This window comes from Haliaeetus leucocephalus, unplaced genomic scaffold (genome assembly GCF_000737465.1).
Source record: "Haliaeetus leucocephalus isolate CR32 unplaced genomic scaffold, Haliaeetus_leucocephalus-4.0 Scaffold751, whole genome shotgun sequence".
Classification (NCBI taxonomy): domain Eukaryota; kingdom Metazoa; phylum Chordata; class Aves; order Accipitriformes; family Accipitridae; genus Haliaeetus; species Haliaeetus leucocephalus.
Window position 1 is genome coordinate 14111462 of NW_010973187.1, and position 16001 is coordinate 14127462.

Consider the following 16001-nt stretch of genomic DNA (forward strand, 5'->3'; position numbering starts at 1 on the left):
CATCAAACTTTATTCTTTACAAAAATGTATTGCATTTTTATTAGCTCTGTAATGCATTTCTGCAGCATGCTGCAAAACTGAGCTGGGGGAGCAAAGAATGGAAAGCTGAATCAGAAATTGTGAGATACTCCATTAAATGTCTCCAAATGAAGCTATTGAATTCCCCCCCCCCCCGCCCCAGTGTTGTTATCTTGCCCCTAACTTTTTAATAGGGAGCAATATAATGAACAACTCGTTATCCTCTCTCTCATTCTGTTTCTTGGTAATTTATATATAGTATTGCTGGACAATAGTCCTTGTCTCTAAAATATTCTTTGTGCATTCCTTAATACTTTCTACAATGTGCCTGTGGAACCACGCGTCCAGGAAGAGTACTTCTTACACAACTAACCCTGCTGATTTGAGTAGGTACACAGGTGAAGTCTCTCCAGATAAGAGATGTAAGGACTGGTCTCTGAGTGTTCTTGGCAGCAAAAGCAGTTATGCTGAGATGCCAGAAGTTTTGGGTAATAGAAAGTAAAGAAAGAAGCATGGTGGCTGTAATTTGGTAATAATCAAAGTAAAATTTAAAAAAATAGGGATTTTTATATAATTTCCATTTCAGATTTTTAGTAGAAAAGGCTGCATATCAAAGCTTAAGGAAAGAGCTCTAAGGTTACTAAGAGAGTTGCAAAGTTATTGTTCATAGTGACACACAGACACTATTCTTAATTTTTTAGGCACAGTAAGTATTGCCAAACACGTTAATGAAACGTTTATTCTTAACAATTCAATTATAAATGTAAATCTTACTGCATTTGATATATCATGGTCACTCAGTAGGGACTTGCTGTCATTTTCCTCTCTTCTCAGCTTTGTGAGACAGGGTCAGACCTACTTGTCAGGAACGTGGCTTAACTCTTCCCTTCCTTGGGGAAAAAAGTGTGCGAAGTTCAGCCTCTTTCAGCTGCCAAAGACAAATCTTTATTTAAAAAAAAAAATTCACATCTCAGATGTTAGAGAAAAGTTGTGTTTCTCTTAATTCTCTTTCTTACTAAATATATGAATATGCCTCACTTTGAGTACAATTTGTCATGTGGCATTATAAAGATTTATTACGAAAACTCCACCGTAGTCTTGCATTGTGTGCAATGGATTCTGCCTTCTAATATGTGATACACTTCCCTGGACAGATTTTGCTCTGAAATACTTATTGCTAATCAATGTAGTGAGGAACTGCTTTAAAAAAACAAAACAAAACCCCACAAATTTCAGCTCTATTTAATGTTCTTTCCTTTTGCCCTAATGTACAGAGAATATTATTTTTATTTAAGGAGAGAAATGGAAGTTTTCTTGTGTTAGTAATTGAGATTCAGAATGCTTTTTTTTTTTTTTAGGTCCATGTTCCTAGCATTAGATAAAACTTTTTTTTTCTTTGCATACTTTCTCAGGGAACTACTTCTAAAAGAATATTTTAATTGCATTTCTATATGACAAAGCCTGGTTTGAAAACACAGCAGCGATGGATACATAATAAACATTAATGAAGAGGTTTTACACATTTTACTATTTATCAGTTATGGAACTCCTGATAAATTGAAATGAATCTGCTTACTATGCAGTTGTGAAGTCATGGGGCTAAGTTTCAGAGACAGACCTTTCGGAGACCAAGATAAATAGGCAATTTTATTTAAACATCACTGACAGTGGAAGAGTACTTTGGACTTCCTGTAAATTTTACTTAGTCGTTATCCATTCTGACTGTTTTAGTTTACAGCTCTGCTTCCGTGATGGACAATGAACTTTGATCTCTGCATTCGTCTCCAATTATGATGACAGTTGCATTGTGGTCCTTTTCTTTACGTTGATGCGTTTGAACTTGCATTGCTTCCTTAAATCAGTCTTATTTTATAATAGCGTGTGGTCAGAAAAGTTGCTTTAAAATGTGTTTTGGTTGCTATGAGACACGCTTCAATGCTTTTGCTGTTCACTTTTCTTCACACTTGCTATTTAAACAAGTCTTTTTTGCCAGCCTGATGGCAAAAGTGGTCATTTATTCAAAAGGTGTTCCATGAAGATTGCCTGAACCAGACCTAGCAGAAGGGAGAGGAACCAGACTTTCTCTCCCAGATGATCACCTGTGAGCTTCACAATCATACAGGATCTTCCAGTATTTGCACACCACTTGTGTTCTTGGTGGTAGAACTTCATGTCGTGGTTTAACCCCAGCCAGCAACCACGCAGCCGCTCACTCACTTCCCCCCCCCATCCAGTGGGATGGGGGAGAAAATCAGGAAAAGAAGTAAAACTCCTGGGTTGAGATAAGAACGATTTAATAGAACAGAAAAGAAGAAACTAATAATGATAATGATAACACTAATAAAATGACAACAGTAGTAATAAAAAGATTGAAATGTACAAATGATGCGCAGGGCAATTGCTCACGACCCGCCGACCGACACCCAGCCAGTCCCCGAGCGGCGATTCCCTGCCCCCACTTCCCAGTTCCTAAATGAGACGGGACATCCCATGGTATGGAATACACTGTTGGCCAGTTTGGGTCAGGTGCCCTGGCTGGGCATGAGAAGCTGAAAAATCCTTGACTATAGTCTAAACACTACTGAGCAACAACTGAAAACATCAGTGTTATCAACATTCTTCACATACTGAACTCAAAACACAGCACTGTACCAGCTGCTAGGAAGACAGCTAACTACATCCCAGCTGAAACCAGGACACTTCACCAGGAGATGGAGGAGGTGCCTTACTTCTGCTTTTGGCTAGGTCATTGTCTGAAATATGCTTGCTTTAGAACCTTGTCAAGCTAAGGAGGCTATTTGAACCCAGAATCAACTCATTTTATGCAAGGCTTGAAGTCACCTATTTTGGACCTGTTTGAAGAGAAGCAGTCAACCACCTGTAATTTGAATAACAGCTGAAGAACCTACCTCCTGGATTTATATTTATAGCCACAAAAGTAGTAGGATTTCAGGTGTATCTTTCTCAGCCATGTTTTTTGTTGTGTAGTTAATTTTGGCTTCCACTGGAAAATAAGCAGCTTTGCCCATGTGCTGTGCTCTCACGGTTGCAATAGTTTTTTTTAATATCCATGTGTCTAGAAATTACCAATAAATTTTTCTGTGGTTTTGACTGCTAATTTCAGTTCCTTTACAAAAGCATTTAAGAAGGTCTCTTTAATTCAGTTTTGTTCATCTTAGTGAAAGTTGGTTGGGGTTTTTTTGTGTTTTTGGTTTTTTTAAGAACCATTTGAAAGGGGTTTTGATTTTTTTTTTTTTAATTTTTAAAATTTTAATTTATTTTTCCCCCTTGTGTTACCATGATGATCTAGTGTATGGTTCTTCTGCTACTCTCCCTTCATGCAGGTTCTTCCTATGGAAGGAAGGAATGTTCTGTTATTATTTGCTATCATTCAGAATGGTATGTTTTTTTCGTAAAACTGTGTCACAGTTGTACCCATTTCTTTAGCTTATTCTTAGGACTAGAGTTGAAATTTGAATTTTAAATCCATTCTTTCAGCTGAGTTAGTCCAGGCTGTCACTTCAACAATCCTCTGCAGATACAGAAAGAAATGAGGTGAATGCAGTCCCGCAGATTTGATTGCAAACACAAAAGTAAACTGCAGGATAAATTTGCCAACTAAGGACAAATAGTGTGTTTTTTGTTAACAGCTGCTGCTACTTGATTTGAGTAAAAGATCACCCACTGTGTACTAGGAATTCATGAACTACTTCCTTTTATGAAAAGAGCTATTAGGTAGCAGAACTGAAAAAATGATTGAGTATGGTAATGTATGATTTAATTTATACAACATACTTAGTGATACGCATTGGTTTTGAGTTACTGCTTAAGCTCTAAAATGTAAGGATTTAACATTATCATTATTACCACATATATTTCCTACTATATTTAGCATTTATAGAAGATTAAAGTAACTGAATATAGGGAATGGCCAGAGTCTGCTTCACTGGCACTGATTATTAAGGGTGCTAAAAGAGGTCTGGGGGTAACAGTTTTTAAAAGTGCAAAGCTGCTGCTACTCTTGACCCAAGGGAAAAAACCATCAAAATGGAATTTTAGACTGCAGAAGATTATTTCGTGAAAGCAGCAAGTGTAGGTACATAAAGCACTGAGCTTCAGCAGCAAACAAGCATATATTGCTGGAACACTACCATCTTAGTTAATTTATGTTGGAATGTGCTCTGCATAGCACATGAATTTTAATTCAGATGAAGCTGCCAACATGCAAGTCCTGAATCGCTATTACTATATATACTGCAAGTGATCTGTACAGTAACTAACCTTCAAGCAGTACTTAAAAGCAATGTGTATATGTGCTTAAGGAAAAAAACCTAGATGTTTTAGACATTTCTATATCAAATATAAATCAGAAGCAAAGCGATTCATTCTTTTTCATTTGTCTTTTAGCCTCTTGAGAGTTTTAAGGTAGCTTAGACTACTTTTTATCTGTTTTAAAAAGACTTGGAATGTGATTCTGAGAAGATGTTTTTAATCTCAGTGTTTGTTTATGTTCAACTAAAGTGACATCAGAAATCACTAGACATGCTGCTGTGCTCAATTAAGCAGATTATAGATTTTTCTCAAAGGTTTTCTGATTCCAAGCCGGGAAAACCTTAAAGTTTGCATATAGAACACATCTCTTACTAAAGACACAAGAGAGCATATATTTTAGCATGTGGCAGTGAAAATACAGGTATCTTTTTTGCTATGAATTTCTTGACCATTTTTTATATTGGCAATAAAAACTTTATAGTGAAGTTATCTTCTGCTAATCAGGGAAGTATTTTACTCAAAAGTCACCACTTTGAGATTTAATTGAATTTGATAAATCTTTTGATTTTATTTCATCTTTTTTTCTTTTCTCTGAGACTGTGCATTACTTGAGACTTTCTGGACAGGAGGTACGTGTTCATGGCACTGTGTTGTGCATATTGGCAACAACATCCACAGAATACACAAACAAAAATTGTAACTAAAACCTAGTCAGAAAATCACATGTGATCCAGTCTTTTGCCAGCATTAAATTCTTTCTTGCAGCATATTTCCTGATAATTATATTGTGGAATATCACGTTGGCTTATCCCGTATGTTAATTAAATGCTTTGGCTTGCTTATGAATTTTAACAAAACTTCTGAAAGCTGTTTCTTAATCTGCTGTAGTCACCACCCCCATACTGTGCAGAGGTTATTTAGTGAAAATTAAAAATGGATGATTACAGTAGCAGAGCTGCAATTATTTTGATAGACAAACACAATCAAAATTTTGAGTTATATAAGTAAAATGTGTAATGGAAAGAAGGAAGTAATCCATAGTATTTTCTGTGGGGAAAAATCCATCATTTAGTTTGAAAACCAGCTTTCTTACTTTCTCCTATATTTTCAGAAATCTGTTCCGTGTATTATTGGTTTTGAAAATGACACTATTGCTATTAATTTCCATTCAAAGGTTGGAAGACTAAAGCAAACATTGATAATCATAGTTCTTCCAAAAATTAACTTGTTTGGACTAAAGGATCTGGATTCAACACTAAGTTGTGCTTTAGATTTGTGCTATAAAGAGTAGAATAACTTAATCATAGGTCTAAAGAAAGGCATGACATAGAAATATTGTTTTATTTCTACTTATAATGGTTAATGAGTTTTTTCAGTTGACTTCAGAAAACATGTTGCTTTGTAGCCCATCTTGTGTCATAATGCAGACATAAAAGTAGTCATTATAAGTAATGATGCTGTGCAACCTGTGAATTACACAATTAGTTTTATTTATCTTCCCTTCTATGAGATGATTGTGAAGCACTTTTCAGCTAATTTTAGAACAAAGAACAGTATGTATATTGTATGACATGACGCAGTAAAAGCTACCTGGAAACAGTATGTATATATATATAAAACATAAGGTGTCATTCTGTTCCAAAGCACTGTTGTAATTATCCATAATCCTGTGTATTGCTTTGACAGGTTTATGTGCCATATATTGGACACTGAAAGGGAGGCAGACCTAAGAGGACACGTAGTCAGTTCAGCGTTTATTGTTGTAGAATTGGTTTCCCAGTGTGAAGATACTAATTTTTTTTGTCTAGTAAAGTTACAGACTCCTACAACTCAATTCTGACAAATTACAGAGCGTAAAAACTGTTCATACTTGGGAAGATTTACTTTTTCCTAATACATCTGAGTCCTGAAATGTTGCTGCAATTGTTACTCAACAATCTGAGTTCTATATTGTATAGCACACAAACAATTCCATTTGTACTAAAGCCTTTCTTGTTCAGATATGTCAGTTGAATTCTTCCCTTCCTTCTCATATCTTACGTGTGTATGATCAATCTTCATAAATTTATTTCATGACACTTTCGCTTTTGATTTTTATGCCTTGCTAACATTTTTGTGGATGTTTCGCATAAATTCTTTGATCATAGAAGTTTCAAAATGACTTTTTTTTAAGAATTCCTTCAAAATAATTCTCCTTGGTGGTAGCAAGTATGTTTTCCTCATGGATTTAAATACTTAATGTTGCATCACAAATGAAAAACTGAATGCAGAGCGTCTCTTTCTTCATGATTAAGTCAGTGAGACCATGAAGATAAGTGTTCTGCAAGAAACTTTTCCCACATTGTATTATATATGTGACACCAAATATGATTTCAAAATACTTTTCAGTTAAAATGTGCATGCAGTGATACAAGGTGATGCTATTCCACTTAGTAGTACTTTGAGGACAGCATGAGAAAATAATTGAGAAATAGTTTGAGAAACTATTTTGTGTAGGGTCCGCACCACAGATTTTATGAGGATTCCAGTCTTTTAATAGTCATGTTATAGTGAGTTCAGTAATACAGGAATATTGAATTTAATTGACTTTTTTTTTTTAATTAAATAATGACTTGCGCATATCACAATTATTCCTGCAACATGTTTAGGCCTAAAGGACCCCAAAGTTCTTCACGGTGCAGTGGCTAATTCTGTCTGGGGTAAGAAAGAGTACAGTAAGTAGAGAGGATTTTTAAGCAAGTGGCGTGTCTTGAAATAGAAGTTAAGAGAAATGAAAATAGAGCTTACAAAAATTTTAAATGTAACAGCTCTTTGGGCAAGTAAGCTTTGTGATAAAGATTTTTAGTCTATTATCGTCAATTTTTGCCACTTTTTTTTCCCAATGAAAAATTGAGTGTTAGGCATTATACAACTTGCAACTGTGAAGAATTGAACTGGTCCTCTGGAGTTTACAGTTCTGGGGTTATCAACATATCAAGACTGCTGATTATTGCACTAAACATCTTCCATTCTCAACTGAAGCTGTAAATGATGGAGGAGGCTTTACATTTCTTAAATTTATTTAAGCCAAACTAGAAGCAGTAAAATGCTGTGATTTGAGCCAGCAGGGAACATATTTGAGATTTAAATACAAATGTAGGAAAAGAATAAATCTGAGTGACTAATATGAGAAAGTCTTTCCTTGTGTTTATTTCGAACGAATATATCAAAGTGCTGTTTAAAGACGACTGATTTAAACAGCAGCAGTGGGTAGGTGACTGTAAGCTTGTTAAGTCTGAGACTTTTCAGTTTATTTAAACTACCACTGTAACTCGAGGAGGCTAATTACAACACATGGCTTAATAGTCAAAAACATAGCTCTGCATGTTTAATGTTCCGAAGTGTCAGATACTTATGCATTTAAGATTAATATTTCTTTTAAGTTATCTTGAAAAATTCATGAAAATCTGTGTTAACCATCATAGTGGATTTAAAGAGGTAAAATCCATTCATCACTTATAATCTAATAAAAATTTCAATGAAGTCCTTGTTCTTCAAAATGAAATCCTGTTTCTTTGAACTTACAGGCCTTATAATCCTCACCAGAAGGTGGTAATAGTCCAGATTGAAAGATAGGAAGACGACTTTGGGCCAGCTCTGCAGATCACTACCAGTGAGGATCATGGGTAGAGGTCCTGAGTTCCAGTCAAACCTTGGAGTCCAGTACTTCCTCCCAGTGAAATGTCTTTGAGGAGCTTTCTAGTAGGAAACCTAGCACGCCTTCATGTGGACCCTGCTCCTTACTGGAGTTAGGATTTGGTCCCAGCGTTCTGCAGGTCCCAAACCTGTAGACAACATCATCAGAACTTTCTCTTAATGCTGTAACACCAGAGCTGCTTGGCAGTGGCACTCAGAGCCCTTGAGCTGCTGTTGGATGGTAATGTGGGCTGCCCAGCCTGCAGGTGGAAGGCTGTAGTTTTTATGCCTGGGGCAAAGGCACATACCAGTTGTAATGATTCTTGATTCCTGTCTGATGAAAAGGGTGAATTTAACTACTTTGGCTCTTTCTTTATTGAGGACAATAGAGTGTTAAGATTTCGTTTCTGCTAAGTGGAACCTTATTTACAGGAGTTCAGTTAAAAGCTGTGTCGGTGACTCCTCTTTTGGATATCAAGTATTGTATGGTTCTAAGCTAATTAGGTTAATCAGCCCTGTTCTCTTTCTCTGTATCCCCTAAATGAATATTACTTGAGCTATTAAAGGAAAGTAGTCATCTTAGGGCAGGATGTGGCTATATTATGTTAATATTGTTTACTACTTCACGTTATTACTTGGTGAAGTACACAGATAAAAATGTTGAAAAATACAAGTTTAAATAGGCTGGGAATGACGGGAGAAGATTCAAGATTAAAAGAAATAATGAAGGTATAACAAAATTAGATTGCTAGGCTGGGGCAGGAAGGGGAAGATTCATCATTATAAAGAAAAAAAGAAGGTACAATAAAATTACACTGCTTTAATAGACATTAATTGATTTTGTGTCTGATCCCACCTAATCCTTTTTAGAAAAAAAAAATACAAGATGCTTCTGCATAAAACCCACATACACTAAATGGAAATGTATTTATTTAAAGTATCTTTAGGGACTTGAGTTTGTTTGCCCACTATGCTTTTCCTTCAGTCCTTGCAGGGTAGATTTGAATATTATGTATGTGAGTACATGGGCGTAGTTAGTGCAATCTAGTTAATTGAGAGGAAGATCTCCAGGAACTCCTACGTTCCAGTCCAGTGAGTTACTGAGCAGCCTGGGGCAATTCGCTCAGCTGCTGCGCTGTTTTTCTGGTGCTCAGCTGCTAGCACCATCTCAGGGAATAAAAACATGGGGCTGGTTTAATGTGCTCCTGTGGAATTTCAGTGCTAAAAATATGTAGGTATGTGGTATTAGTGCATAGCTGTGCAGCTAAAGAAATAACGAGGAATGTGGTCATAAATTTGCTGCTAAATTAATTTAGTGAGGGAGTATGGTGTCTGCTTCCCAGGACAAAAGACCCTTCTTTTCACTGCTTGGTAGATTCAGCCATGCCTTTTGATTGCACACTGATGGTAACTTGCAAAATTAGCAAAGAGCAATTCCGTAGTAAATCGTGTGATTCATTCTTCCTTTGTGATAAAGTAAGATTTGATTAATCTTTCATGTGATTAGCTTCCATGACGGATTAGCAAATGTGAAGATAAGCTGCCAAGTGGTACCAGTTAAGCAGAGGAGTTGCTGTGTCCGGTGTGAGTCTGCAGGGATGTGGGGCCATCAGATTGGTGACTTCCATGCTGCTGGCAGCACTGGAGGAAAAAGAGTTTCTTGTGTGTGCAGCCAGCTGCTGGTGTGATCTTGTAGGGCCACAAAGAATGAGGCTGCTGTGTGCTCATCTTGCTCTGAGACTGATGCTTCTGGTGGAAGTAGACAGTGCCTGCAACTGTCAATGAAGAACTGAAATTTTTAAGTGATGTTTGAAAGGTTTAGCAATCTTTGTACTTAAAACCAAACCACCCAAGAAACCCCCCCAAGCAGATTATTAAATTGAATTTTTTCTTCTCCTTTGCTTACTTTTTCATTTCTGTTCAAATAAGCCTAATTTCTAGGTGTTACTTGGCATACAAAGGGCCTACTTTCAGTTTATTAATTTAGTTATATGGGACTGTGCACGATACTACAATTTTATAGCATTTACAACCTCAGGTAGCACTGAATGTAGGCTATTTCCAGTGCATTAGACAGATGTTAATCAGATTTTTTCTTTATTTTGATGTTGTTCGTCATGAAAACTTTCAGATGCTTGGAAAGTGCTTCTGAATGAATGGATTTTGCTTTTTGCAATGCTGTTCAAAAGGAACAGTCTCATGGTTTTTAAATTAGTTTCTAGGCTGTGTACTGGAAACTTTGACTTGTGTGTGTGGTCTCTGAAAAGGTGTTGATCAGAGCAAGCTTTTCCATTAGATGAGGTAATTCAGATGTATTTCTTTATTCAAATATAACTTCTGAATCTGAAACTGCATCTTTTAAATTAAATAAATGAGATCAAATATAATTCAGGCTTTTTGCATCAGACTGTTCTTACATTGACTGCAGCAGCAACTACTTTTGTAGCCTTCCCCAGTGTGTTTTTTGCCCTTGCACAGGTTTGATACAGGTCTGAAATACTGGGTTTTCATGCCCTCGCTATAGAAAGCTATAATGGTGTGGGTAGGAATTTTTTCATAATATCAAGACTCAATAGGAATTTTTTTTATTTTAAAGGATCTCACATAGTGCCTGCTTTTTAGTCCCTTTTAAACAAGATTTGTTGGGTGTGTTATTTATCTGATCTGTAGAGCAGAAAAAGGGAGCCTTGCTATTTACAGATGAGCTGCTATGTTTTCAGAAGCTGCAGGTGATGCAGGCAAAGGAAGGCAGGCTGATTTGGCATCAAAGAGGTCCAGTTACTTTTGATAAGAAAAACACAAGTTTTGTTGATGAGAAAAATAGAAGTTAGAGCCCTCAGAATGAAACTATAATAATATAGATAAATAATAATATAAAGTCTGAAAATGTATCTGTTCAAAGGCTGCTTTTCAAGCTTTCAATTAATAACCTGCCTTTTTAGAGTTAGGCTAAGAAGTGAAAGCACTGTATTTTTGAATATTAATTAGATACCTATTAATAAAGCTGATTTCTGTTGGTTTTTTTTCCTACCACCTCCTCCCTGTTACTCAGTGAATTTTCTAGAGTTTTGAGGAAATGGAAGTTAACTCTCCTAAGTCAAGCAAAGTCGCAGTGCCTCAGTGCCTACTCAGGGCACAGTAGTAATGGAGGAAAACCTTTTATAGGGGCATTTCAGCTAACAATAATATGGTCTACTAAACAAAAAAATTCATTTAGGTTTCAGTTCAGCAGTACAGCACAGGGTGCTTTTACTAAAGAAAAATGAACTTTCTGTTAAGTCCTTGCATTTTGAAGCTACACAACTCCTTTGATTTAGAAGATTTAAGATAGAAATAATTCTGGTTCTGTACTTAAAATATCGTAAGTTTCACAGTGTTTTAAAAAAAAACACCACCAAAAATCTCCAAGGGTTCCTGTGTGTCATTGTCTTAGTTCTTTAAAGTTCAGAATTCTTGTTTACTTGTTACTACATGTTGCTACTGTAAATGATTACTTGTAAGAACCTATACAAAAAATTATTTTGTGCCAAGATTAACCAAGAGTAATACAAACTTTGTCTTTGTTTTCAGTCCAGAGGAGCTTCCTGTCCATGATGCAGCGATAGAAAAGGTGAGTCCAGTGTCTTCCAGTTTTTTGACTAGGCAGTAAACGTTTACAGATTTACGACTTCTAAAATATAAGTCATTGTGAAATGAGGAGATGAAGCATTTTAGTGATTTGCATTCCCAAGGAAACATGTTCTAAGTCCCATAAGGACTGTGGTCCTTGAGGCCGTGTTAACTTGCCCACAGATACGTTGCGGCCCCCGCAATCTTACGTTGACTAGTTGCAATGAGACATGAGTCTTCCTCACCCATTATATGACCTAGTAAAGGAAACAGAGCTATTTAAGAGATCACACCCGGCTCTGTCCTGAAAGAGCAAGAGCTATTGTCTCTGTCATGAGCTGTCATCAGCTGTGCTGGGTGGATGGATTGTCCAAGTGAGGTGGTGCCTTTGATGCTGAGGTGTACAGTGTAGCGTGCTTTTCTAGTTTGGTAAATGGTGACAAATACCCTGGCTGCCACTGGAACGTGATGACCTCCCTTGTAATGTTGAGTTGACAAGCCAAGTGTATTCTGGACGTGCAAGACCTGTCAGCAGCTGGTGCAGGCCCTAGCTCAAAAATCTTTCTGCTGCTGGAGGGTACTAGAGGAGAAGTTTGGGAACTGATGTTTTGGGAATGTGGAAAGCTTTTATTAAAATCATCGGGAACCGAATTTCTATTTTTCTGGGCCTAGTTACTATTGGTATTTCCCCTTGGTCTGTCAGGCCCATTGTTGTCTCCAAGACCAGATCAGATCCTTCTTGTTTGTCCATATTGATCATCTGTATCGTCAGAAAACTTGAGATAAAATATTTGAAGCTGGAAGTTTAAAGTTAGCCCTCTTGGCTGCAAAAATAAGTAGAGTGCATGGAAAAGGGATGGAATGACTTGTTCTAAGTCAGCTCAGCTCCCCCAGTGTTAAGAGCAGCAGTGCTTCTGAAAATAAATTATTCTGAGCTTCAGTGTAGAGCTAGTTAAGAAATGTTTCTTGTAAAAGAAAGGAACTTCTGAGTCCCTTTTGTTTTGTGTTGGTTCATGTGTATTTCTGCGTATGCAGCCTGAAATACTTGTATTTTTCTGCCATGTTTCATTACATTTAATAACGTACTGAGTGTATATATAATTTCATTTCCATCAGAAGGACACAGCAGGGTGGTGAGTCTATGAGCATAAATACTAGACAGCTTGCAATTATTGTGGTATATGTGTTTTGAAGCTCTGATTCACTGTGGCTTTGTAGTTAGCCTTGAATTATTGGGGGGAAATAGTGTCTCAGTTCTCTGTCCCATATTGTATTCATGCTGTCTCAGACAAAATGTCAGCATAAAAACTGTATTTATTGAGTCAATGTTAAATTGCAAATCTAGTGCCTTTTTATAATCATACAGTAATACTCCTCTATTAGGCTCCTGTTTATACTCCTGATGATATCCTGACCTCTGCTGGTTTGAGGTTTATCTGTCTTCTGTCAGCAGTGTTTGAATCTTTACAATTTTCAAGATACCATTCATAGGATAATTAACGTGTCATCTTAATGTAGGCTAAGACTAAAAGCTTTCTGTGCAATATCTTTTGAAGTCACTTACTTGGCAGAACTATTTATGCTTTCCTTTTGCCTTACTTGCAAATTTTAAAAAACATTCCTAAGTCATGTTTTCTTTTCATTTGCAACTTAAATAAAGGGTTGTGTATCCTTGTGAATTTTGAATCTCTATTCGTCACATATATTCAAGTGTAAAGTTTAAGCTGGGTTTTCTGTGTGTGTATTTATGTGTTTGTGTGTATTCATGTGTGTAATACTTTTAGAATAGGCATTATTACTGTGAATGCAGAGTAATTTTGAAGCTTCATTACCTTGCTGGGCATTTGGTGACTTAAATGCATTGAATCATTGTCCTACATTATGAACTAGTTAACCTTCAGATGAATTATCCAGCCCATCTGAGATAAAACTAGGGGGGGAAAGATCATCTAGAGGGGAAAAGTAGGCAGAGAACTGACCTCAGGAAATCTGGAGTCTGTGTCTGACTGTTTTTGAAGTGCTATGAAATGTTTTGTAAGTCATTTTCAGTTTGTTTGTGTTTTGTCTTTGGTTTACTTGTTTTTAAATTCTCCAGGGAGCAGTGCAGCCAGTTCTGGTTTTGTCTGAGGCTTCTGCTAAAGTATTGCTTTAAGCCTCAGCTCTAGCACACTTGCTCTACAGGAAGGTAGAATGCTGCACAAAAGATGGATGCTTGCCAACTTAACTTCATCCTTTTTTGCTTTCCATAGTGTATTATTTACTGACATGAGAGTAAGAAACCTTCTCTGCTTCAGTTAGGGATTCTGTTATTCCCAATAGCAAAAATGCTTCAAAGTGTAAAATGTACTCAGAAGACAGATAAAAGGATTTTTTTTTCTTTTTCTTGGTGACAACTACATGGAACTTGCCTGAAAGAGCAGCAGCAGCATCCCTCTACTCTGCAATGAGCTGCGTCAGATCTATCCATGTTTTCAGTGTTGCACCTGTTAGACATGAAAGTGAACATAATTCAGACTGGGAAAAAAATAGCTAAAAGTTTTCAACAGCTGAACACAGAAATAACTGCTATTTTGACTACAGTAGCATCACTTGAGAACTGGGATAAATTGACACAGAAGACATAAAAGCTTGAACAAACATACAATTGAAGTGAGCTTCTGGCTCAAAAGACCAAAAATCTTGAAAGTAGATCAAACATACAAACAAAAAGACTGTGGGAGCAGATAGGGTTTTATTTTTCTTACCAATTATCTGAACAACCTGTTGAGGGCAGAGACCTTTCCTGACTTGATAGCAATGTTATTCCTGCAATCTAAACTATGCCTAGAGAACATCTGCTTTAAGAGATGTTAAAAATGGTTATTTCTTAAAGGGGTTGCGAGTGTGGAGGGGAATCGGAAACAGTGTTGTGAAACCTATGAAATCTGGGAAGCAGTAGTTTTTCTACAGTTCCCCTCTAACCTAACTCTTAAGAAGAGTGTTTTAAAAAATTAAAAAAAAAAAAAAAAAAAGCAAGTGGTTGAGGTATTACCAAATACAGCGTGGAACCTGAACAAGAATGTGGGCAGTTGATTGCAACATGAATATTTAGATAAGTTAAGGTTGAAAGAGTAGAGGCACACTTTTCCCCATAACTTTCTTAAATATAAGGCTCATGTCAGTTGGATTCAAATAGAAAAAATGTAAAAAACCAAACCCAACTTATTTCCAGGATACTTCATGGACTGAATCATGGTTGGGGTGGACCTAAACAGTCATCAAGTTGTAATTCTGCAATTGCAAGGCTTTGGGCTCCTGGATTAAAGTCCTTTGCCCATTTTGTTGCATTGATAGCCAAGAAAGAATGCACAAATTCTAATGAGTAAAAGCTAGAAGTAAAATTAGAATTCTGTTGAGACAATAAGTAATAATTTTCTTTTATATTTTTCCCCAACATTTCAGATGCAAGTTGACTTAATGAATACTTAATGAAAGTATTAATAAGTTTTCAGTATCCTGCAGAGCTTTGAAATTAAACTCTTACATTGTTACCAGATTGTATCACTAACCATATGAAACAGAATATCCTTCCTGTCTTTATTAAGCCCTGAATTTGAAGTTGGAGGGAGAGGGGCTGTCCTTTACAAAAAACCCTTAATATTTGTTTATATTCATCTTTGAAGAGAAAGCAAGAGCCACACATACATTTTTCTGCTTTAGCTTTTCCAGTGTTGGTCCTCAGCTCCAAAGCATTATGAAAGAGTTGAAATAGTGTCCTTAAAAAATAAAAAAAAAATACAGTTAATAGTTAACTTTGTAGTACAATCAGAGACACCTCACCTACTTTACAGCCCAGTTTTGCATGCTGTGAAAATACGTACTAAAAATCTTCTTAACATTGGAGCCAACAAAATACAGATTTTTGGCTGTGAAGAGCCCATGTGCCTTGAAATTCCAGGGACTAAAATAGCTAATTCCAAGTGCTTGCTTGGTTCCCAAATTCAAGAAGTTGATGGCAACTGTAGCAAGGTTTTCATAGGCAGAATGGTTATCTTTAAGGTGGTAGGGTTGTCCCATGCTTTTAAAGCTGTATATAATATAAATAATGTATGGAATTCACATACTTATGTTACATGTTATACTACTTAGTATAACTATTTATTTTAAGAAGATGGGGTTTGTTTTGTTTTGAATTCCCATTTTATCACCTTGTTACTGAGATACTCTTGTAATATAATGTAAACAAGTAGATCTTACCTCAGAAGAAATCCTTGATGTTAAGTTATAGGGCCATGTAGGTAGAAATGTACCAAGCCAAGGATGAGAATTATAGCAAGGCTTTCTAAGCTTCTAATGTCCAGAATTAGACCTTATTCCCACTTCTGCTACTGCGCTGTCACTCTTTCTTGCACTTGTTTTTGTTCATGTACTTTGTGCCTTTTAAGAAG

General features: G+C 36.4%; 1 protein-coding gene across 1 annotated transcript in view; it reads left to right on the forward strand.

Moving 5' to 3' along the window:
- USP6NL (USP6 N-terminal like) overlaps positions 1-16001 on the forward strand; it is a 129990-nt gene that overhangs the window by 68414 nt on the left and 45575 nt on the right. Inside the window, exon 5 of the mRNA XM_010580995.1 lies at positions 11536-11575. Coding sequence (XP_010579297.1) covers positions 11536-11575 — 40 coding nt within the window. The remainder of the gene's footprint in view (positions 1-11535; positions 11576-16001) is intronic.